The sequence below is a fragment of the Megalobrama amblycephala genome, linkage group LG8 (genome assembly GCF_018812025.1).
Source record: "Megalobrama amblycephala isolate DHTTF-2021 linkage group LG8, ASM1881202v1, whole genome shotgun sequence".
NCBI lineage: Eukaryota > Metazoa > Chordata > Actinopteri > Cypriniformes > Xenocyprididae > Megalobrama > Megalobrama amblycephala.
This window is the reverse complement of record NC_063051.1, coordinates 29,388,842-29,414,546: the sequence shown is the minus strand read 5'-3', so window position 1 is coordinate 29,414,546 and position 25,705 is coordinate 29,388,842. Positions and strand designations below refer to the sequence as shown.

The 25,705-nt window shown below is 35.6% G+C and overlaps 2 protein-coding genes across 7 annotated transcripts in view; both read right to left on the bottom strand.

The window, feature by feature from the left end:
* Positions 1–4,148, bottom strand: part of LOC125274244 (inactive rhomboid protein 2-like) — a 103,079-nt gene extending 98,931 nt beyond the window's left edge. For 2 of the 4 annotated variants that reach the window (XR_007186216.1, XM_048200455.1), the window contains exons 1-2: positions 3,639–4,148; positions 419–504 (exon numbers count right to left, since the gene is read on the bottom strand). The gene's annotated coding sequence lies outside the window, so the exon portion shown is untranslated. The remainder of the gene's footprint in view (positions 1–418; positions 505–3,638) is intronic. The other 2 variants (XR_007186215.1, XM_048200454.1) reach the window with 1 other exon arrangement.
* Positions 4,149–5,469: 1,321 nt separating this feature from the next.
* Positions 5,470–25,546, bottom strand: acox1 (acyl-CoA oxidase 1, palmitoyl). 3 transcript variants are annotated; one of them, XM_048200450.1, is made up of 14 exons: positions 25,312–25,546; positions 21,088–21,247; positions 17,476–17,636; positions 16,280–16,387; positions 16,046–16,165; positions 13,759–13,874; positions 13,244–13,413; positions 12,802–12,964; positions 12,451–12,641; positions 9,148–9,324; positions 8,884–8,989; positions 8,119–8,262; positions 6,736–6,942; positions 5,470–6,554 (listed from the first exon to the last, which is right to left on the bottom strand). In XM_048200450.1, exons 1-14 carry the CDS (start codon positions 25,418–25,420, stop codon positions 6,504–6,506), a joined length of 1,983 nt encoding a protein of 660 aa, XP_048056407.1. In that variant the 5' UTR covers positions 25,421–25,546; the 3' UTR covers positions 5,470–6,503. The 3 variants fall into 3 exon arrangements, with proteins under 3 accessions (XP_048056407.1, XP_048056406.1, XP_048056405.1); XM_048200449.1 differs by lacking the exons at positions 17,476–17,636; positions 25,312–25,546 and adding exons at positions 19,279–19,439; positions 22,178–22,415; XM_048200448.1 differs by lacking the exon at positions 25,312–25,546 and adding an exon at positions 22,178–22,413.
* Positions 25,547–25,705: the final 159 nt, after the last annotated feature.

Here is a 25,705-nt window from a genome sequence, read left to right as displayed (position 1 = left end):
AAAGCATAAAGAACTTAAATTCTTGATAAAAGTCTTTGGTCAACCAAATTATGGAAAAAAGCTCAGTTGTCACTTCCTCTGTACAGAACTGAATATTTCACAACTGCAGACTGCTTTACGATTTGATCCAGTCCTAAAAGATGTTAAATATTAGCAAACAATTCTTTATGGCTCACATGCAGTGAAATTACACTCTCTTAAATTCACATTATCAGTGACTGCACAATGAAAAGTTCAAAATTCACCCCTATAGAAGATTACCCATCTATGATGACATCTATAAGAAACCCAGAAATGTGAAAAGGGTCAACTGAAGGATTGAAGGTAGAGGGGGAAAAAATTTCTATATTTTACACAACAGTAAACCTGCAAGTTAGTATAGGAGCACCAGAGACTAACATTAAAATATCACACTTACTATGTCAGACGGAACCACTGTTTGTCTTGTTTTCTAGAACAGCAAGAGGAACAGTAACTCACTGACTCATCTTCAGAGCAGTCTTTCTGTTAAACATACAAAAGAAGTAGTTATGACCAAATCAAAACAGTCATCTTTCACACTGTAATAAAAATGAAATGCTGAAGAGTTCATTTCTGATGACAAAATCCTTTTCTTTTTTTTCCGCATTTTCCTCATTAAAACCTCACTTAAATTTTTAAACAAAGATATTAACAATGATTGACAATAGACTATCCCCTGGTTTCACAGACAAGGCTTAAGCTAGTCCCAGACTAAAATGCGCGTTTGAGCTGTTTTAACTGAAAGCAACTTGCAATGAAATCATAATATATATATCATAATATATATCATAATATATATATCAGTACAAATCATAATATATATATCAGTATCATTGTTTTGTCTCAAGATGCACACCAGTAATGTTTTTTTCTATAGCATGTTTATAAAAGCTACTTAAATACCCTAACTGAAATAAGGCCTAATCCTGGTTTAGCCTAAACCTTGTCTGTGAAACCAGGCCAATATGTTTAAAAATCATGTGCATTTATATGATGAGATGAAGACTGCAGTTATGTCAGTAGCCAAATAAAAACTTATTTAGCCTTACATGAAGTGGGATGCCTCTCGGTAAACCCTGTTATTAGACACTTTGCTCTAGTTCACAAAATAAAAAAACACAGCATGCAGAGACAAAACTCTGATTAATTAGCATTAATTTTAGGTTAAAAGCATCTTTTCATCTGTTCACACAAAGTAAAAACATGTACATTAATGCACAAAAACCAAGATCAACTCAATCACCACTAGAGAGCTTCATTCATACAGCACAAAAAGAACAAGCATATAATCTGAATTTATACTGTAGTTTGAAATTGAACTTTATGATTTGATGGCTATATGGAAGTGCCCTACCTAGCAAATCTGTAAGAGTATAATAAAAAGAAATGTCACATAACATATTAAGATTTCAATCTATGTTCATATCAGTAACACGTATTTGTCCACATGATGCATTTCTCTTGCATTCATTGTTAAGTAACAGTTGTTGCTCAAATGTCAGCTTCCTTTCTTGCAAAGTTGCAAAATACTGTAAAGATGTGATGACTACAAGGCCCATGTGGATCATTACAATAAGTGCTATTAAAGGCCAGGAGCAGAGAATCCTTTCAAGATGTTTATAAAAAAAAAAAAAAGATGTGAATAAACCTTGTCAGTGGTAGCAAATAGTCTAGTCACATATACATATACCTCCTGGGCAACAAACCGATGGCTGGACAGTTTTCCACCCAAAAAGCAAAAAGCATCATAGAAATGGTCCACATGGCTGGTGCACAATACTTACACAAAGCTTACATACGAAGACTATGGCGCAAAAGTCATATGGACTATTTTTTAGATACTTTTGTGTTTGAAATTTAAAAATAACTATCCACTTTCCTTGTTAAAAAGAGCTACTTGGACATTCTGTCTAAAGCCACTATGACAAATGACAAAGGATAGAAGTCATTCATTATTCCAAACCTGTATGTCATTTCTTCTTTTGTTGAACACAACAGAAGAAGATATTTTGATAATAATGTTTTGTATATACAATGAAAGTCGAATGGGTCCAAAACAATATTGGACACTGACTTTCATTTCATAGACAAAACATAAGATTTTTTTATATTACTCAATGTCTGGCTAAATACTATATATTAGTATTAAGCAAGTAGGCAATGAAATATTTAATAATAGAAAATGTCATTTTTATTTTTTATTTATTTGCATTTTCCTCATTAAAATGTCAATATCTTTGTTTAAAAAATTTAAGTCAGTGACTGACAATATTCAATATGTTTAAAATCATGTGCATTTACATGATGAGATGAAGACTACAGTCAGGTCAGTAGCCAAATAAAAACTGATTTAGCCTCACATTAAGTGGGATGCCTCTCAGTAAACCAAGTTATTAGACACTTTGCTCCAGTTCACAAAATAAAAAACTTTTTCAACTTTTTTTTTGTTGTTGTTGTTGTTAATTAACTGTATCTCTCTGTTCAATGGAGGAGCAAGTCTGAACTTGCTATAAGGAAAACCCAGTACACATTCCTCAGCTTCCTCATCCTTAGGCTAAATTATTAAAGTAACGGTATAACTATAGAGAATGTATTAAACTTAGAAAATATTGACTATGAAAAGCCAGTACATGATTGACTTTTTGTCTGGGATGATCAGTCAGCTCTGGAAGTGATGATTCTGAGCATGATGAACACAATGATAAGCCTTATATGATCAGACATTTTAAGAAGTTAGTATGGACCAAATCCTTGTTTTCCAGCAGACATGCCATGACATGATGAGCCTGCCTAAATCTGTTTGACATATCTGATTTACATCTACAAGTAAAAACCTGTTAAAAGCATTTAAAATTACTTTAAGATGACAAGAGAATCAAACTAAAGGGGTCAGTTGATTTTATCTAAGAACATCAAGTAATGCGATTCCTGTTTCTCTCTTCAGCTGGTGTTTGTGGTCTAGCAGAAATTTCCTGACACTTCAAGTTTGTTAAAATAGAACTGCAACTATATTTTGGAGTAGTTATATACTGTTCTACGAGGGGCCTCAAGATGACTTTAAATTATTTAAAATAAGACAAAATAATCATTAAAATAAGCCAAAATATCTTAAAATCAAGATATGTCTCATATTTGGATATTTTTCTAAAGGTTATACACATCTTTCAAGTTATGCCAAGCTCTAAATCGGGTAGAAAATTGTGAGGGGGGTAAATGGGCATTTCAAATATTGTTGTGGACAATGGGTGGGCCTTGAAATGAAAAAGGGTTGAGATCCACTGCTCTATAGGCGTTACTATGCAACACGTGGGCATATTTTACTGTATTGTACTGCATTGTTCATGGTGTGGCACTCATGTAATGTTACATTGTCTTTACTTTTACCACTCATAGTAGCTGACGCGTTGTCACGTTGTATTATATTATCTGAAACCGTTTGATTCTATTTCATAACCACTTCCTCGACACTAAGCAATTCACAAATACAAAAGAAAAAAGTTACTCGATTTTCAAGCAGGCGTGAGTTTTTTTTTTTTTTTTTTTTTTAAACAGACATTTATATATAAGTAGCATTGCCTCGTCACAAAAAGTATCATGGTCCATTAGTATTGCCTCACCTAACAGATAAGTGAGTGCACGTCCTCCAGAAGCGCTCCATTGACTAAGACACTAGTGAATCTTTTTCTTCTTGTCCGTGGGCTCCAGTACTCCACGCGTTTCTCTTTTCTTTCATTTACACATCACAGCAGGACAATCCGGATCTTTCGGCACTCATTTAAAAGACGTTTAACCATAATAAAAAGTATTTAAACGTTGTAATTTTATGTGTAGTTAGTTGCTGTTATGCTTAAATTATGTTTATGAAAGGGAACGAGTGTTAAGAAAAAGCCCGGGTTCATTTCTCCTCCCTTCCTGCTGCGTTTCCTACATGACGTCGAATGGGAAATGGGAGAGTACTACGCTCATATACACCACTGGATCACAGTGACAGCCCAGCTTACAGACTTCTTTATATTTTTGATTAAATAGTGAATTTAGAGTTAATCGAGAACGAATGAACGAATAAACAAACAAACAAACAAACTGTTACAAATTCCAGTGAGCTGCCTATGCAACATTTTAAGGTGTCATGAGGCATCCTGGTCTAAAGGCTATACGGCATTTTACGGCAGCATCGATAGTCTACTTCACAGAGGATGCCAGAAGTTGTTAAAGTGTTAAAAAATGCATGATGACAGACGAGTACAGAGAAATATCGATTATTATAGATAGATCCAACTCCTCCCACTTTACATATCCCTAAACCTACCCGTCTCCACCCCCTGGATCTAAACCTACCCATCTCCACCCCCTGGATCTGGATCCAACTCCTCCCACTTTACATATCCCTTAAAGGGATAGTTCACCCAAAAATGAAAATTTGATGTTTATCTGCTTACCCCCAGCGCGTCCAAGATGTAGGTGACTTTTTTTTCTTCAGTAGAACACAAATGATGATTTTTAACTGCAACCGCTGCCGAGTTAGAGCTAAAAAATAATAAAAAAAATACTGTTCGGTTTCTCGCACAAACCGAACGTTTCATGTCTTAGGACATCAATGTGTCGCCACGAGCTGCAGGGTTTAATTTGGATTTGTCTAAGCAAGTTTTATTTACTCTTATAGTAGAAGTTCCCATTCACTCCTATTATTTGACTGACAGACGGCAGCGGTTGCAGTTATTTTTGGGTGAACTATCCCTTTAACCTACCCGACTCTGCCCCCTGGATCTCGAGTGGTCTGCAGTGAGGGGCTACTGGAAAAAGCTTGTGATGTCAAGTGACCAGTTGTAGTACTCTGAGCCAATCACCAAGATATCAGAGAAAAAGATAATCCTTGGAATACTGGAGTCAGTTCATTTGACCAGACATTCATACCCAGCCTGGCCCTCAGGGAATCATTGTGTACTTCCGTTCTCCAACCTTCTCCTTCAGTCTCAAACATGGCCAATAGATCTTACTTTAACTACTTACTAATAGATTCACTATCAAAATGCTACAGCATGTAACTAGGTAGCTACTGCTTCAGACAACCCATTAGTAAATGATTATAAAAGCGAAAACCTTCAACACTGCTCGCTTCAGAAAGAAACACAAATTATATACCAAATAACCCCCTAAAAGGATAGTCTTGTGAAGAGATTCAATCAGCTCATATGATGAACACATGTAATTTAGGCTTTAACTTAATTCTAACAATAATCAACACAGCACATCACATATGGTAAGCACCAAAACTCAAACGTACTAATGAGATTTGTTTTAGCTTGAGGCATACACAAGCTTCAGTGTTTACCATATGCTCTTGATGTATGTTTATAATTAACTTAATGTAAATATTTTAATTGTAAACAGAAATGCAAATTCCACTACCTAAATTCATGAATAAGATACTTTGCCATTTACACAATGTAAATGTTATATTTTTCCTTTATTAAAATGTAGCATAAGAGTTGAAATAACAATGTGAAAAAAAAAAATTATCTAGTCACAGATTAGTATAACTATGTAAATAGTATAAATCATTGCAATATAACCAATACACTGATTTTGATTTTTTTTTTTTAAACATTTCTGTCTGGAGGTCTCATTAAGGCATGATTTTAAAAGGGTGTGTATGTCTGACCCTCAAAAATTTAATTATTTAGTAAATAGCATTTCAAACTCAAAAGTTACTCACAGTATTCATAGTGCAACATTCACTTTTAGTATTTCATTTGAAGTTTGTGACCCAGAGAATTTTGGAATTCATACAAATATGGTTTGATTTTGAAGGATCAGGACTATGTTTATTGTAACATCACTTACTTTAGAGAGACAAATTAAGCAAAAATTACATACAAATAATCTGGTAACACTTTACAGTAAGGTTAATTAGTAAAACATTAAGTTAATGTATTAACATGAACTAACCATGAGCAATACATTTTTTACTATATTTACTAATCTTCGTTAACGTTGTTCATTGTTTGTTCATGTTAGTTCACAGTGCATTAACTAATGTTAAGATTTTAATAATGTTAATTTCAACATTTACTAATACATTAACAAAGATTAATAAATGCTGTATTAGTGCAGTTCATTATTAGTTCATGTTAACTAATGTAGTTAACTAATGTTAACTAATGAACCTTATTGTAAAGTGTTACCAATAATCTAAACAATTACAAAAAGTAATGAATGTGGATTCACTTGAAATGATCATTTATTTTAAGTGCACAGAGAAAGCAATCATGGTCTACTGCTCTAAATAATTAGAATGCATAATGGAACCATATCCGTTTAAAATTAATCAAAAATAATCTCATCTCTGACAGCAGAATCCTTTCATGGGATGAATAGAAGGTCCTTTTCTACAGTAGATGACAAGGAAATCTTGAGGTGGTGGAGCTAACGGTATAAGTTGTCTTGGACTGACTCTTCCCTTTCTCCCATTAATGCACTGCTTACAATTTGGACTGTAGGGGCTTCAAGTACTTGTGGTGAGACTCATGCACCTTAAGAAAATAATAAATATGTATCAAAGTTCTTGTAATATCATTTGACAAATTAAAGTTTTTAACTTGCACAACACAATTTGTCATTGCATTCTATAATGATCACCAGATATGAATACACAATACATAAACATTTCTAAAGACTAAATTTTCACAGACATCAAATGCATTGTATACACACCTCAGTATGGTTCAAAGGCGATCTCTTGGCCCACTCAAACATGTGCTCATAGACGTTGCCATCGTATCGCCCCAGAACAGAATTAAGCATCTCATCACGGTAGTCAAAGGCATCAACCAGAGCCACTGCATTTGGCCTTAGCTCTGAGAGGAGACCCTTCAGCCTCTGTGAGATCTGAGCCAGCTGAGGAACACTTAGCAGACCAGCCTGACAAAGAAGAACAATATGATCAGGAACACCAGAACATATATGCTAAACTTGCAGCTCGTTTCTATCTAGGAACAGCTGTCTCCATGTCCAGCGGCATACTGCACATCTGCAGGGCACCCCTGTGAACCACGAGACAGGGCTCAACCCATGAATAGGACATTATCTTTCTAGACAGCATTGTATTAGACAAAAACTTTTGATAACTCTTAAGACATAAACTAATTTTTGTCTGTTTTACCAGAATATAAAGACTGTAAACGTGTGTATCAGCTTCAAAAGAATCTTGTCAAATGTTTGGAGTACACTTGCATATACACTGCTCAAAGGTATAATAGACTAAATGTCACAAATTCGACTTAATGGGGTCTTAAGTATATGCGTGGCAGCAGTCGGAATTCATGCAAACATGAAAGCTCTAAAAGTCCACTGTCACTGCCCTAGTTTCAGACAAATCAATTTCAAAGCTCACCAGATATATATGTTTGTCACGGAGCAGGTTTTATTCTGGGTTAGAGATCGCAAACCAAAACTCGACCAATCAGCTGTGAGTAAAGTGACATGTATCTGATGCAATAAAGCCACTCCCCCTGTATCTCTCGCTCCAAATTAAATCAGTTTATAGTGAAAACATTTTAGAGACAAAATTGCTCATCTTTTGCTGCTAATTGTTTATTATATTTATATTGTTTAAATATTTATGTATAATTTTATATAATATATTCATATAATTATATTAATTGACAATATTAAACTTTGCTTTTAAATTAAAATAAATATAATACATGCATTAATATATACATTTAAAACAGGTTAAGCTTACATGTATTCTTTTGAGGTCTTTGTGAAACTATATAAATTATAAGGCCTATTTGTTTGATTCACATGCACTGATATAGTCAGACATTTTCTTTCAGTTGCCTTCCTGTTGCCTTACTTTCCTTGTTTATTCCTGCTTTGCAAATGCATTTAATTTCATGATATTCTTCATAACAATCTTTTACCCTGCGTGTAAATTAATGTGGCCGATTCCCTGATCAATGCCCCTGACTACTGAACTAGGGAGCTGATTGAGATGCATGCTTAATCATCAGAGGAGATGTAAATTGCGCAGACTCTCTTGCAAAAAGTGAGCCAAACGGACACTCTCCATGTTCCATGTGATTGGTATATAACCTGTAAAAAGTCTCCAGAGTTCTGTGCGACTCCATGAAGGGCATAAAGCAGAGCCAAAGTGCTAAGCACAGAGTGGACAGCCGTATCCCCAATCTCACTCAGTTTAGCAGCAAACAGCTTCACTACCACATAATGACAATGAGCCTGTGGAGAGAGAATAAAAAAAAAAAATAAAAAAAAAAGGAATTAGTCAAAACACAGCTCCAAACAAATAATTTCTGCACAGCTGAATGTGTACAAATCATCTATGATGAAATAATTTAATAGGTTTCGTATATTGAAGCAATTGTTTAAAAGGTTCTGTTTAAGAATTTGTTTTAACAGAGGAGTGTCAATCCTGGTCTTGGAGGGCCAACGTCCTGCAAAGGTTAGCTACAACTTGTCATAACATTCCTGCCTGGAAGTGTGGGGGTGGTCAAATTGAAACTGAGGCGGCATAAATCAATCAGATCCTCCTTTTGCTCCCTCATAGTGCCAGGCCTGGTTATGACCAAAGCTTTCTGTTTGTAGACCTTTATGATGCCTCAGAAGCTGTTTGAGATCATTTTCGGAGGCACCTTCAATGCCTGATCTAGGCAACAAGTCAGATGCCTAAGCTTTCGGGCAACAGCCCATGTCCTAAAGACCTCTATCTTGGTTCAGGTTTGTTTAATTTGAGTTGGAACTAAATCCAGCAGGACAGTGGCCCTCCAGGACAGTGGCCCTCCAGATTAGATACCCCTGTGCTAATATTATTACTCAGAGGTTATGTTTAAGAAGGCTCACATCAGATGCTCGGACTAGATCAATGGAACTGTTGTTCCAGGCGTCCTCATTGCTCTTGCTGTGCTGTAGCTCTGCCTGGAGGTTCTTAGCTGCAATTTCAACTAACCTGTGAGCATTTTTCAAAAACATTCTCAGTCACTGAAAAAAATTCTATGCGAGCAAGTTTTTAACAGTACTGTTATCTATGGCACATTTTACAACCTGCCAAAAATGTACCACAAAATCTATCACAATATATTATATGTCTTCCTGGATCCAACTTACTTTGCAGCTCTGAATTTGTATGCCTCCACGAGGCAGGCCAGGTCATTAATACTGACAACAGTGGGCCGGGAGGACACAGAATGGGGCTGTATTCTGTTCTGAGGTTCATTCAAGTAAGAAACAATGCCTGTCAACTGCTGTCCTGCCCATGCTTGTTTGTAGCTCTTCACCAAATACCTAATTAACAGAAGACAGGTAATATAAGTTTGTTTGTACAAATCAATTAGTTCACTGAGATACATGGAAATCATCTCGTTGAATATTTGTGAATAACATTAATGTAGATTTGAACCATTTCAAGATCAATTTAAAAACACTTGGAAACTGAAAACAAATTATCTAGAAAAAGACTAGACTGCACTTGTTTCTTTAACCTCTTGCAGTTTAGGATTTGTACCTTTTTAGGTAACATTTTAGGTTATTCAATGGAATAGGAAATGAAAACTGCTTAAGTCTTGTGCTCAAGTCTTGTGAACAAATGTTCAGTATGTGTTTTATGGCTTTACTTCAGTGGCTTAAATATATATACATGTATATTTTACTAACAAAGAAATAACTTGATTTTCTCAAAAACTACAAACTTTTACATACATTCTGCTCACATATTATTGTAGAACCATTTTACTGAATAAAGTGTAATCAGACTTTTAGCCATTAAAAAATGTATAAGTAACTGAAATATGCACAAATATCAGGGCTTGTCAAAACATTTCTGGGGCCCAAAATATACCTCAAACCCCAGATAGTTAACTGTTTATTTTTAAAGGTTTCCTGTTTCCCCATCTTTAAACTTTCTGTTGCTGCCATTATAATGTCCAATTTCAACAGCTTACACACAATTTTCTTTTCTTTGTTTTTTCTCTTAAACTCCCAGTCACTGTGGTGAGGTAGTGACTTATTGACATTTGTTTGGAAGCTGTGCATATTAGGGTGCCGGTTGTAGATCAGCCTCGTTAGTCATTTTGTGTCTGTTTTTCTACCTGTATATATGACTTTTACTTCCTGATCTGAGTTATTTCATTGACCTTAATTACTTTTTTTTTTTTTTTTTTTTTTTTTTTTTTTTTTTTTAATTGGATCGCTTTCCCTCTCCAGTTAGTATTTTCTAGTATTGTTGTTATTATTTTTCATGTCTCTGCATTCAGTCTACCTGTGAAAAGTAAGAGATTTATTCTTGCCTAGACGGTCTAGTATTCTTTCTTGTTGGATTTTTCTGCATTTATTGTTGCAGTTTCCTTCCCTGCCTAGAGTCTCTTTAATGTTCCCATTTTGGATTATTCTCTGTCTATGATTCTACGCTTCCTGTGTTGGGAACTGTTTCACCTTTTGCACAGTCCTGTGATCTTTCCACTGTCTCTCTCTGTCAACTAGACTTGTTGACTCTCCTGTGTTCCTGTGCTTCCATGCTGACAGATTACATCAGTCTGTGTGGAGATCAGCTCCTTGCCTACGCGTCACTGCTACTCTCTCAAGATTTCATCACTGCATATTATCCCTTGAGTGGACAACCCATTTCGTGAGACCTAAATATGGCAAATTACTCATTGTATTGTCTCTGGTCAGCAGTCACTCCTATCGTGCCATAAGCACCTGCCTCGTCACTTGAAACCAGTCTCTCCAGACTCTCAGTCTTTGAAACAACCTTCTGTTATACCCAGGCACAAATATGGCCTGGCCTAGACCAGGCGAGTGCAAAACTGTTAGCTACCGCACACATTATCAGTCAAAAAAGTTTTTTTGTACAGGAAGTAATTTACCACATGACAGATATGGTAGTTATGGTGTGAGTTCAGTTGCTTCACTCTGTAAGTGACAACTATATTAATGTCAGCACTGACACCAGTCTCTTCTTATTAGCCAAATTTAATTTAAAGTCATTTGTCATACTAACCAGCAATTGTGCATGTTAGCATGCTAAAGACATGTCTGGTTAATATGACACAGGAACTTTAAAGTTGGCTCAACAAAACATTATTTGATTATTAACTTATTTGATTTAGTCAGGTATGGTTCTCAATTATATACATAACATTATAACACATTTCTCATTAATTTTAAATGAGTTCTGTGATGTACAAATGATGACCTTCCATAACACCTACATCCACAAAACAGACACTCCAACTTTAGTAAAAAAAAAAAAAAAAAAAAAAAAAAACTACAGAAATGACAATCCTATCCTGTTTCTTAATGGCTGGGATGGCATTAACAAACTGACAGGATTGGCATCTCTGTTTTCTATGTCAATTTTCATCCCCAAAACCAGGTTTCAGTTAGGGCTGTAAAATTAAAATTTGAATTTCAAATATTCATAGAATTTAAAATAAAAATTCACATTTGAATGCAAAAATGTCATCCCAAAATCGTAAGACCTTTGTTTGTCTTCGGAACACAAATTAAGATATTTTTGATGAAATCCGAGGGTATCTGATCCACACATAAGCAGCAATGACATTTGCACCTTTTGAGGTCCAGAAAGGTATTAAAGACATTGATAAAATAGTCAACATGACTACAGTGGTTCAACCTTATTATGAAGCGACGAGAATACTTTTTTTGCGCAAAAACAAAACAAAAATAACGACTTTATTCAACAAATTCGTCTGTCCCGTCATACTGCTATGCTATTTTCGTTGTAACGCTTTAGTGTTTATGTCTTAAAATCAGATACCCTCGGATTTCGTAATTTGTGTTCCGAAGATAAATGAAGGTCTTACGGGTTTGGGACGACATAAGGGTGAGTATGTAATGACAGAAATTTCATTTTTAGGTGAACTAACCCTTTAGCAGAAACATATGGGTTAATCTACAGTGCCCTGTTCGACAATGTGTGTAGATAATATGATCCCAGCGATTTTCAAAATGAACACATTTTACATGCCGTTTTGTTCATAATTGTTTATGTAATTTACTAAATTATACTTGATTTTTAAACTTAGTTTAAAATGTATGCAATTTTTATTTTATTTTTTTTTTTTTACAGACAGTCATGTTATTTCATTGCTTTGAATAATATTTTGCTCATTGTGACCTCTTGTGGCCTCAGGAGACAGGCCAAAAGCTTTTTTTTCCCTCTAACTAAAATAAAATTTGAATACAAGTAATATTTAAGATTCGAATTTAGTTTTTTTTTTTTTTTTTTTGACACCCTAGTTTCAATCCCACTCATATCACTGCATGAATTCACAGACATATATCATAATCTATTTTACATATTCATTGCAACTCAAAGTTGTTTTAAGAGTTAATTCCATCGAAATAGTGCTAAAGTTTGAAACAGTTAATGTTAACAGGTATTTTTACCTAGCTGTTTGCAGCATCATTACTGTATTTTCTCCCTCATAAGTGCAGGTTGGCGTAAAGGTGACATAGATGTCGGGTAAACTGCTGCAGCGGGAATAACCATGTCCACCACATGACATGCGACAAACCTCAATGCCTGTATTCGCCGCCCAGGTGGTGAAAGCTTTCAAACCTGCAGATAGAGCATGCAGCTAGAGAAAGAATAAAGGGAAGATATAATAAAAAATAAAAAAAATAAAAAATTAAAAATGAGATAAATGAAGACTGAAATTTAGCTACAAAACATGCAAGCATGTAAAAAAAGATGAACACATATATAGAACATTATTTTTTTGTAACATAATTGCATACTTCTGGCAGCTCACTGAAGTCACCCTGATTAATGTCTCCTGAGATGCGATGGTATGTTTTACTCATGTATTGCCCCACAAAGTGGAAGGCATAGGCAGTGGCCAGCAGAGGAAATAGTTTATACTGCTGGGTCTGATAGTCCAAGATCTGTGGCTCTGGTTCTCTAAAATAAAAAAAAAGAAAAGTTACTTAAATCACCTAAAAATATTTTTTCCCCGTAATATTTGTTTGAGCAAATGTGTAAAGAGAGAGAGAGAGAGAGAGAGAGAGAGAGAGAGAGAGAGAGAGAGAGAGAGAGAGAGAGAGAGAGAGAGAGAGAGAGAGAGAGAGAGAGAGAGAGAGAGAGAGAGAGAGAGAGAGAGAGAGAGAGAGAGAGAGAGAGAGAGAGAGAGAGAGAGAGAGAGAGAGAGAGAGAGAGAGAGAGAGAGAGAGAGAGACCCACCCTGGGCGTAGTTCAGACTGGTGTCGGACTGCACTGTATCGAATGGCAATAGTGCAGGACTTAGAGAGTGCTCGTGCTGACTCCCCCACTATCATGGAGCGAATAAACACCATAGTGCCATATGTGAGCTTATCACTAGGAGGCTTCACATATGTACCGTCCGGCTCAACCTACACAAGTACACACCAAGTAAAGCAATTACATTTGAGAATGTTCCAGTGGAAACAGAGAATTCAGACAATTTTTTTCTTCAAAATTTATTTTAGTATAAAAATAATTTAGAATCTTTCTTATTCTTTTTAATATTATTTATTTTGTCCTAACATTTTTTTGCTTTTCAAAATCCTAAAACTAGATTGTCTAGTCTTTTGGAACCCACTCAATTTACATGAGCACACATAATTATAAATAATTAAAATTAGAGATCTTCCTTGATTTTGCTTATAAAAACTCTAAACACAAGCGCAAACACAATTGTAAAGTTTTATCTTTCCGTGTGTGCAGGATATGCTCACCTTGGCATACTTCATCAGCATATTCTCACGTGGAATCCTGACATTTTCCAGTTTTAAGTAGCCATTATCCACCTCATCAAAACCAAATTTGGGGCCAATATCACCAACCACTACACCTGTTCAAACACGACAGATTTGAAAACAATGGCTTAATTGAGGACTACATTCTGTACACATGCACATACAAATCATATCGCTACACAAATGTCGAATGTCTATCTAAATGTATGGCTGTCAAGTTGGAAAAAAAAATTTGTTACCAGGGCAGAACGAACTGAATAATAATATTTAAATACAAATTCTAATTTATATTTATATATATATATATATATATATATATATATATATATATATATATATATATATATATATATATATATATATATATATATATATATATATATATATATATATATATATATATATATAGTGTCTAAATAATTTTTGGTTTGACTGTACAGTGGGTACGGAAAGTATTCAGACCCCCTTAAATTTTTCACTCTTTGTTATATTGAAGCCATTTGCTAAAATCATTTAAGTTCTTTTTTTCCCTTATTAATGTACACACAGCACCCCATATTGACAGAAAAACACACAATTGTTGACATTTTTGCAGATTTATTAAAAAAGATAAACTGAAATATCACATGGTCCTAAGTATTCAGACCCTTTGCTGTGACACTCATATTTAACTCAGGTGCTGTCCATTTCTTCTGATCATCCTTGAGATGGTTCTACATCTTCATTTGAGTCCAGCTGTGTTTGATTATACTGATTGGACTTGATTAGGAAAGCCACACACCTGTCTATATAAGACCTTACAGCTCACAGTGCATGTCAGAGCAAATGAGAATCATGAGGTCAAAGGAACTGCCTGAAGAGCTCAGAGACAGAATTGTGGCAAGGCACAGATCTGGCCAAGGTTACAAAAAAATTTCTGCTGCACTTAAGGTTCCTAAGAGCACAGTGGCCTCCATAATCCTTAAATGGAAGACGTTTGGGACGACCAGAACCCTTCTTAGAGCTGGCCGTCCGGCCAAACTGAGCTATCGGGGGAGAAGAGCCTTGGTGAGAGAGGTAAAGAAGAACCCAAAGATCACTGTGGCTGAGCTCCAGAGATGCAGTTGGGAGATGAGAGAAAGTTGTAGAGAGTCAACCATCACTGCAGCCCTCCACCAGTCGGGGCTTTATGGCAGAGTGGCCCGACGGAAGCCTCTCCTCAGTGCAAGACACATGAAAGCCCACATGGAGTTTGCTAAAAAAACACCTGAAGGACTCCAAGATGGTGAGAAATAAGATTCTCTGGTCTGATGAGGCCAAGATAGAACTTTTTGGCATTAATTCTAAGCGGTATGTGTTGAGAAAACCAGGCACTGCTCATCACCTGTCCAATACAGTCCCAACAGTGAAGCATGGTGGTGGCAGCATCATGCTGTGGGGGTGTTTTTCAGCTGCAGGGACAGGACGACTGGTTGCAATCGAGGGAAAGATGAATGCGGCCAAGTACAGGGATATCCTGGACGAAAACCTTCTCCAGAGTGCTCAGGACCTCAGACTGGGCCGAAGGTTTACCTTCCAACAAGACAATGACCCTAAGCACACAGCTAAAATAAAGAAGGAGTGGCTTCACAACAACTCCGTGACTGTTCTTGAATGGCCCAGCCAGAACCCTGACTTAAACCCAATTGAGCATCTCTGGAGAGACCTAAAATGGCTGTCCACCAATGTTTACCATCCAACCTGACATGTTATTGGTCTGGTCTGTTCTTTTTTTTAGTTGTTGCCATAGCAGTGTCATTTGGCTTTAAAATCCAAGACTGAAACTGCAACAAATTATCTGAAACAATATCTTTAAAACTGCACTATTGCATAGACTCAGCGCAAGACAAATTAATAGGTTTTTGGTCCAATTACACAGAGCAACAATTAACAAGAAAAAACTACTTCTAATCAATAAAAATATGTATTTTATTGGTGTACATATTGATAAACAATTCCCATTTTTGGGAGGCAACACGTGTTTGGAAAATCTAGTGCAAAGTGACAATTGTGATAAGATCAAACAATCATTCCATAATCTGGTGACTTTGTAACAACTGCAGTCCATTTAAACCAGGGGTGCCAAACACCAGGGGTGCTCCTAGAGTTCCACATTCCTGCAGATTTTAGTTCCCTGATCCAACAAACATAGGTGTAGTTTTCAAATAAACCTTAAACACATGCTCCATTCTGTATCTCTATATATCATCACAACATTAGGGACATACACCAACTCAAGGTTCTGTACCTGGCAGTGGCATGTGTGTCTTCATACAGCGAATGGGTGTGATGAAGGCATGTAGGCCATGACATTTGCCCTGCGTGTAAAGCTGAGCCAGGACTATAGCATGATTTGAGGTTTTACCCACTAGAAAGACAGAGTAAATTAACAATTAAAAAAATAAATGTTATGTAGTCAGTTGTACACAGTGCCATCTTAAATTTGACATAAAATTGTGTGATTTGAGCAGGGCTTACTCACATCCACCTGGCCACCATTTAATAGAGGAGATTGTTGGACTGTTCAAAACAAACTCTTGGGTGGAAGGGTCGTAAGTAGCAGTGGTCTCAAGAGCACGAATGTGTGTACCTGGAAGGATATTATACATGTAACACAACTGTTACTAGAGATCTAATACATGTAAATCAAAGTGAAATTCATGCATATTTAATACAGTTCCAAAGTCAAGTATTGCCTATTATTTAAATAAATATCTGGGACTGAGCAAATTCACTTACAAATCAACTCTAATCCCCTTAGTGGTTCAGTATGTAACAGTATTCATAATCTTTAAGCTCAAAAGTTCTAATAGCATGGTTAAGCTAACCCTTGTAGGTGTTTGACAGCAAGAAAAACAGATACCCTACCTTAATTTTTTGAAAAACAATTGTTTTTTTTTTTTCAGATTTTATTAAAAATTGCAGTTTACTTTGAAAATAAAGCATATAAGAAATAATCAATTAGAGAGTCAATTGGCTATCTTATCAAATAACAGCAAAACACCTGTGGCATTTATACTAAAATGGATATTTTATAACATTGTTCTGAAAAGTCTTCCAAACACTGTTAGAAAAAACATTTGTGTGTTGCTTTGTTTACACCTTTCTGCCTAGTTCATCCCAAATCATGTAGATGGAGTTTACATTAGGAGAATGTGCTGGCCATTACTTTGAAAATATTGTGGTAGTCTTTTTGGTTCAGGATGCCACTGACTCTTGAATCCAACAAAAGAGCCCTAGACCATTAAGCTTCCAGCTCCACGTTTGGAAGTTACTGTCAAAAGTATCCAACGGCAAAGCCGCAGAACCATCTGTACCACCAGGCCAGCTGTATCAAGATGGAAGTTAAGGCAAAGCGTACAGCCTCAGTGAGGTTAGGGTTAGTGGTGGCGTCAGTTCTACCCAAACTTCTAGTCTGAGACTGCTGGCCTGGCACTGCTGGTTAGAAACTACTGTCAAGTATGGCTCCACAGGTGAATATGTCTCATTGGTGTCATACAATTAGGAACCATCCTTTATGTCATTCTGTCTCTTTGATATTTGCCCTTTTCTCGAAATGCTGAAGCATAAATTTCTACAAAATTTGGAAAAATTTTGCTCTGTAGTGTACAGATCCAATGCAATCCAGTGCCTCAGTATAGTAATATGTGCATGCAGGTAGGCTGCCAGATTTGTTACCGTGCCCCATCTCAGTCTGCGCGTAGGTGCCAATAATCTCCAGGTTCCATGCTGGCATGAAGAAAGCTTCCAGTTGTTCAGGTGAGGATTGGTTCAACAGCGTCGGCAGGAACATGCCCAAGTGCAGGTCAAGGGGCTCTGGACGCCCTCGGTGCACACAGCTTTGATAGGGCAAGGGTCAAAGTGAGCGGAGTATTTAAAAGAAAATGTGCAAGAAAGAGATAGAAATGCAAGTAGAAAGGTGTAATATTTATTTAGATAGCAGTGAAACAAACAAGGGAGTGTTAAAAATAAAAAGGAAGACAGAAAAAGAATGTGGGTTTTTATGAATATAGATAAATAGGGATGGGATTAAAGAAAATGGACAGAAATTACAAAAAAAGGTCATGCAGAAGCTGATTAAAAAACATCAGATTTAATAATGATTAATAATTCTATTATTGCAAACCAATAATAATAATATTATTATTATAATGCTGTAAAAATAACTGCACAAACTATTCCTTAAAACAGATGCTCTTCAATGGCAAAAAAAAAAAAAAGAATGCATAAAAACATTCATCAGTTACAACGAGTTTACTCACATAGTTTATTTATTTATTTTTTTTAAAAAGCAGCAGCACATTAAAAAAGGTATTTAAGCTGCATCCTTGTTTATATGGCAAAAGGCAAAACAGCATTCATGTTGCAGACTATAGGGCCATTCATACAAGATCCACACTTGGATCAAAAACAGATAGAGATGGATGTTGAATGTTGATATTACTTTTACATTACTCAACAACACAAGTCAAAGCATCTTAAAAACATGGCACTTTTAGTATGAATAACTGAGGGAAAGGAAAGGGGAAAGAAGAACACCTACAAAAGTGTCCATTTAATGCATGTGTATATAAAACATCAACTTAACCTCAGGCAGCTATTTCTATATAAGACAACAGACAAAAACCAATATAGCTACCATCTACTTAAATGGGGAAAGCACAAAATCAAGATCGTTTCAATAATACATTTCAAATCACCCAACTATTTATAATTCGAGCTAATGCACATGCGTGTTGAATAGAAAAATAGTCAATGCCTCGATCAAATGGTTTTTATAATGTCTCTCACATGACATTCTGAAATTTAACTTTCGAGAGAGAAACAATAGGGTGACCTGTTTGTCCCATATTCCCAGTTAGATACATTTCTTCCCTCTAACTGACACTTCTGCACAAAGACGCCATTACTCTCTCTCAAAACCTGCTGCTTCCTCCTTCATACAAACTTACTGTCTTACATCTCTACTAATTATAGTTTTCGTTGATATAAAAAAAAAATTTTTTTTTAGTTAAAAAAAAAACTCAAAATAATGTATTTAATTTACATACAGTAGAAAACAGGATCAACTACTGTATAACAGGCAAGTGACAGATTTCATACTAAAAAGCTGGACCAGACTTAGCAATCAAAATAAACATTACAGGCATAAAAACATTAATGTTTTTATGCAAATAAGGTCAGGATGAAAATGTGTTTTAGAAAAGTGGACTAATATGTACAGGATGGGATGGAAAATGCAAGGTGAACACTAGGAGTACTTATTTTCAAGTATTGAGTGACTTTAGCCATCTAACTATTCATTATACTTTAGGAGACCATTAAACCTGAGAATATGACCATACTGAGCTGTCAACACCTGCAAGGGTCATACTTAACTATATGCACCATTGACTCTAAACTCAAAAAGGACAACACTATTAGTTTGGTCTACATAAAGAAAGTACATTTGTCATAATTGTTTGGGAGAGAGAGACTGACCGTGCCCCAGCTCTGTCTGAGCATAGGTGCCTAACATATGGAACGACTCGGCTAACGGGATCCATTTTTTGCGCTGTTCAGCAGTGCACTGGCTGTTTAGGGTGGGCATGAACATGACATAATGGACACCAAAGGGCTCTTGATACACACCCTTCGCAACACTGCAGGATGGAACAGACAAACTTCAACTAGAGATACATGGAGATGTGTAGTTACATAAGTTTACACTGGTTTATAAAGGCAACGATATTTAAATGTTTATACAGACCTAGTTTAAATTATTACAGTTTTTTTTTTTTTTTTTCAATTGCTTAGACACAAAATCCTTACTTGTCACACAATTTATGAAACCTGACACTTAAACACCTGAACCACACACCAAATCTGCAAAACCATACACTAATTCTCAGCCTTCGACTCTGTTTTCAATTTCATAAAACACTTTTTGCAAAAAACAACACACAATTCTCTATGTAACACACAAAAATCTAACATTAAGTATCTTAATTTCCTTTTTCAAACACAACCATTGTTTCTGTCCAACTACACATGGTTGATGCATTTCTTTTTTTTCGTTCTGTGTAATACTGTATTCACACCCACAAATGCTTACAGTAAAAAAAAAAAAAAAGGTTTGGTTTCAATCTTGCTTTCGTGGTTAACGTAATTTTTCAACATCTCTCTGCCAATTACTTTCAATCTTGTACAGAAATGTACATAGGAGCTCATGAAAGAAGAGCTTTAGGTTTTAAATAACTGTGTGAATATGATATATCCAAAAATAGAATATTATGGCAAAGGTGTTTGCAACGTAAGACAAATGTTTGCTTTTAAGATGTGTTTGTGATATTTTGAATGCAGTGCTTCATTTTGCAAGAGATGTGAGGCATTTTGCATTTTGTGTGTGCAGTTCTTGGATTTGTGTGTATAAAGTTTCGAAAAAAAAAAAAAAGGCAAAGTTTTGAAAATGTGTGTAAGCATTTGAAAAAAAACTTATTAATTAACTAAATTTACCTAATTATCAACAGTGGCTGCACTGGTTGATGCTAACGCTAACGCAACTATTTTCATTGTGCTAAACGTGTATAAAAGTGAACTTTCAAGCATGTCTGAATCACCTAAATGTGAATAATAACCAGCTTCATTTGCTTCAGCTTATTCAGCTTGAGAATATGAGTGGAGTCAGTAGCACTGGCTTCAATTACCTTTGACACACTTTTAATCAGAGACCTTTGCTCAGGCTGTCTCTTTAAACACTTTGGAACTTGCCATTGCCAGTAAGTGTGATTAGCTTTCATGCTACTCACAAGCCTATTTTTACAACATCATACTCTAGTTTTGGTGAAAGATCTACAATGTAACAATTAGTAAATAAGGTAATGTGACACTTTCTTAATGCACATTTACAAGATGTCCATTCATTATAAAAACTAATAATAAATAGAAAAATAAACAACATTTTTACTCCAAATGCAGGATGGATGCAATGTGGGCACTATGAAGCAAGAATGTAATTCATACATGGCATGTCATTTGATTACAAAGATGCTGAGACAAAGGTCACAAAGACACCAGGGCACTCATGAAGGAATAACTTACTTTCATATATGTTAAGACTATTAATTTAAAGAGTGGAAAAATTGTAATAATAAGGAATGAGTAGACTTTTCCACACATTTAACTGGTAGTCTTATCTTTTTATATGAACTTCACAACTCAAATGTTTTCTATATTCTAAACATCATCAGTTACAGAGTATCCATATACAATAACTGAGAGAGTTTCTTGAATCATGACAAATATGCATACCTCTTGTAGGAGTAAATCTCCTCTGGATCAGAGATACCATATTCCCTCAGTTTCAAAATCATCTGAGCACTCTTGCGCACTGCTGCATCGTATCGCTCACTGCGGGAGAGGAAGTTCAGGTCTTCATGCTGGAAGTCTGGATCACTAATAACCAGAGACTCTAGGGAAGAAAAATAAAGCAAGCACTATAGGTGATAAGTGCCATGTTTAACCTAGCTTTTACCTTAATGTCTCAAACTAGCTGGTGTAAAAAAAAGTTTCTGTTTGAGGAGCTACAGAAATAAATGGCTGAAAAGCCACATTCTGTTTTTACACTAATGACTCTGGATCTTTTGTTCATTTTTACTAATACACTGTACAGGTTATTTTTACATGGGTATTAATTTAAGATATAGGAGATAATTAGAGATATTTAAGAGGCTACATGCCCAATTTATAATAGAAAAAAAAAAAAAAGAAAGCAAAAGAGAAAATAGTGATGATAATCCCTGCAAATAAGAATCACCTCACCATTTTTTTATTTAAGAGTAACATGGCAGCTGTGAGAGGGCCAATGACCTCAATGTAAATGAAATATTTCTCTTATCTGAATGGTATACATGTAATTTTCATGAGAACTGAACAACTGGGGAAAAAAGCACATTAATAGTTTGCAGAAACAAATATGACAATTGTATTTTTGGAAAAATAGCAATAAATAAATTTGAGACATTTTTATCTTTCTGCCCTTATAAGTAATTAGTTTAAGAGTTATTAAGTTAAGATTTAAAGTTAAGACTGTTTTTCGATTATTGTTTTTCCCTTTTCTTTTTTTTTCCTTTGTATACGACACAGGAGTATGGAAAAGACAGGAGACTCATGCTCAGTGCATGAGAACAATCAAGTGCATGAGTCAACCCAGCCAAAGAATGCACCTAAAAAGACTACAAGCAAAACTAAAATGCATTACTACAGCCACTAAAGCTTTTTTTACAATAAGAAAAAAATGTTTTGGCTAAACAAATGCAGTTTTTTACAGAATAATAATAATTAATTAAATAATTAAATAAATAAGTGCAGATGATATCAGATAATTCTGATTACAGCTGACCTATTTCTCTCCTCCTGCGTGTCTTTTCTGCACCACCGTCCAGTATGTTCGTAAGGATCTCCGGGTTAAAAGATGCATTTTCACGTTCACGGCTAATATCAGGATTCATGACTGCTCCGTTGGACTTTCTTCTGGATGAAGTGCCTTCTGCTTTTGTGTACTTTATTGATGTTGTATAACGTTTCAACTCTGGCCTAGTGAATTTGTTGCTTTCTGGAAGGTGGGCAATTTCTACGTCAGTTACGTGTTGGCCAATAGAAGCTTTGATAACACAATGGGCGTGACGCTCTGGGCGCTTTGCGTTGTACGGCAAGTCAAAAGAATCAAAATTCCTGCATGGGTATGAAAATGTATGAAACAGCGTTTTAATCTGAGTTACGTCCCTTTTGTCTTTCCATAACTGTTAAAGAAAGGAAAGCTGAACGCAACACAAAAATAAATAATTATGATATAATTAAAACATAAGAAAATAAATGAACACACCGATGCTTATACAGTTTGTAATATATTTATTACGTATGTTAGTGGAAGTATTTAAAATAAAATACCAAATACCTTAATTTTAAATGTATCAAAATAAACTACAAAATACAGCAGCCACACCATGTATCAAAATAAACTACTGTATTTTTGTATTTTGAAAATACTACAAAATACTTTTACAAGGGAGCATGAAATTTCTTCGCAAACCTTTTGATCAGTTGGCCCATTTGATCTATCCCTTCACCATTACACTGACTGACAAACAATGTTTGATAGCAACAGCTTTTCTCTGCCCGAGTCATGCAATAAATCTGACATATGCAACAAGTTAAATGCACAAATATGTAGGATTTTTAGATTAAAATATTCAAAAACCACTAAAACAATGTTATATTTTTTGTTGACTTGTGTACTTACATTATCCCAAATGTTTCTAAGAAATTCTAAATCCAGAGAAATAAGCAATTTTAACCAGGACACATACCGTGTCTGTGTGTCACCTATCAATGACATCATTACCCTTGATTTCCCGTTTTATTTTGTCGTAAAACCATGGAAACATCAAAGACACTTTAGTACTGTATATTAACATGTAATCTGACAAACGCATACACATATACTGTATAATATAGTTTGCCAAGCCATGTTGGCCTATAGGCCAACATAGCTTGGCAAACAATATGTTCGGATAAGGTCTTACTCTGGCATTTCAAAGAAATTAATAATCCTTCTACCACACGCTCTCTGTTCTCTGCGGTGTCTCCTCCTAACAGCAACAATTGCAGCCATGTCACAAGATGGGTTCAGACATGCTTTTTTAGGGCGTTAAATAATAGTGTAATTACCAGTAAACTGACTAGCGCAAACATTAGTAAATCGCATTGTGCGATTCATATAAATACTCTCCTCCCATAGGTTTTGCATCTGAAACGAAAAATGCATATGCAACAAGGTCAGCCGCAAACACAACTCAGTCCACGCGTTTTCAGTGCTAATTTTATACTGCGTGTCTTTTAGGGCTGGGGGATATATCGCATGTGATTGTCACGCGCATTTAGTCAGTAAAGCCGGTTCCCTGATTACCGCTAAATCGCCATCACCTGCTTTCAAATGGAGCGGCATTTAATAGACAGAGCCGTAGTTCACTGATAAGCCACGCAATATCGCGTTCATTATCGAAGGCGATACATCTAAGATATGAATGCGATATTGCGTGGCTTATCAGTGAACTACGGCTCTGTCTATTAAATGCCGCTCCATTTGAAAGCAGGTGATGGCGATTTAGCGGTAATCAGGGAACCGGCTTTACTGACTAAATGCGCGTGACAATCACATGCGATATATCCCCCAGCCCTAGTGTCTTTAGTAAATCCTGACAGTAGTTTTTTAATGGCAAAAGAGGGTTTGCGCTGGCACAAGCTGATAGTAAATCTGGGTGGAGTCGGTAGCACTGGCTTCAATTCCCTTTGACACACTTTTAATCGGAGACCTTTGCTCAGGCTGTCTCTTTAAACACTTTGGAACTTGCCATTGCCAGTGAGTGTAATTAGCTTTCATGCTACTCATAAGCCTATTTTATACAACATCATACTCTAGTTTTGGTGAAAGATCTACAATGTAACAATAAGTATCATGAGTTTCATGCTGGAAGTCTGGATCACTAATAACCAGAGACTCTAGGGAAGAACAATAAAGCAAGCACTATAGGTGATAAGTGCCATGTTTAATCTAGCTTTTACCTTAATGTCTCAAACTAGCTGGTGTAAAAAAGTTTCTGTTTGAGGAGCTACAGAAATAAATGGCTGAAAAGCCACATTCCGTTTTTACACTAATGACTCTGGATCTTTTGTTCATTTTTAGTAATACACTGTACAGGTTATTTTTACATGGGTATTAATTTAAGATATAGGAGATAAGAGATATTTAAAAGGCTACATGCCCAATTTATAATAATAAAAAAGAAAGCAAAAGAGAAAATAGTGATGATAATAATGAAATGGGCATCCCTGCAAATAAGAATCACCTCACCATTTTTTATTTAAGAGTAACATGGCAGCTGTGAGAGGGCCAATGACCTCAATGTAAATGAAATATTTCTCTTATCTGAATGGTATACATGTAATTTTCATGAGAAACACAAACTGAACAACTGGGGGGGAAAAAACACATTAATAGTTTGCAGAAACAAATATGACAATTGTATTTTTGGGAAAATAGCAATAAATAAATTTGAGACATTTTTATCTTTCTGCCCTTACAAGTAATTAGTTTAAGAGTTATTAAGTTAAGATTTAAAGTTAAGACTGTTTTTCGATTATAGTTTTTCCTTTTCTTTTCTCTTTTTTTTTTTGTTTTGTTTTTTTTTTTTTGTTGTTGTTTTTTTTGTATACGACACAGGAGTATGGAAAAGACAGGAGACTCATGCTCAGTGCATGAGAACAATCAAGTGCATGAGTCAACCCAGCCAAAGAATGCACCTAAAAAGACTACAAGCAAAACTAAAATGCATTACTATAGCTACTAAAGCTTTTTTACAATAAGAAAAAATGTTTTGGCTAAACAAATGCAGTTTTTTACAGAATAATAATAATTAATATAATAATTAAATAAATAAGTGCAGATGATATCAGATAATTCTGATTACAGCTGACCTATTTCTCTCCTCCTGCGTGTCTTTTCTGCACCACCGTCCAGTATGTTCGTAAGGATCTCCGGGTTAAAAGATGCATTTTCACGTTCACGGCTAATATCAGGATTCATGACGGCTCCGTTGGACTTTCTTCTGGATGAAGTGCCTTCTGCTTTTGTGTACTTTATTGATGTTGTATAACGTTTCAACTCCGGCCTAGTGAATTTGTTGCTTCCTGGAAGGTGGGCAATTTCTACGTCAGTTACGTGTTGGCCAATAGAAGCTTTGATAACACAATGGGCGTGACGCTCTGGGCGCTTTGCGTTGTACGGCAAGTCAAAAGAATCAAAATTCCTGCGTGGGCATGAATATGTATGAAAAAGCGTTTTAATCTGAGTTACGTCCCTTTTGTCTTT

Excerpts from the sequence above, each read along its gene's own strand:
- acox1 (XM_048200450.1), bottom strand. The coding sequence starts at position 25,420 with ATGAATCCTGATATTAGCCGTGAACGTGAAAATGCATCTTTTAACCCG. Across the intron at positions 17,637-21,087 it reads GAGATTTACTCCTACAAGAG|CTGTGTGCACCGAGGGCGTC; the intron begins GTATGCATATTT and ends GCCCTATCAAAG. Across the intron at positions 12,642-12,801 it reads ACTTCAGTGAGCTGCCAGAA|CTGCATGCTCTATCTGCAGG; the intron begins GTATGCAATTAT and ends TTCTTTCTCTAG.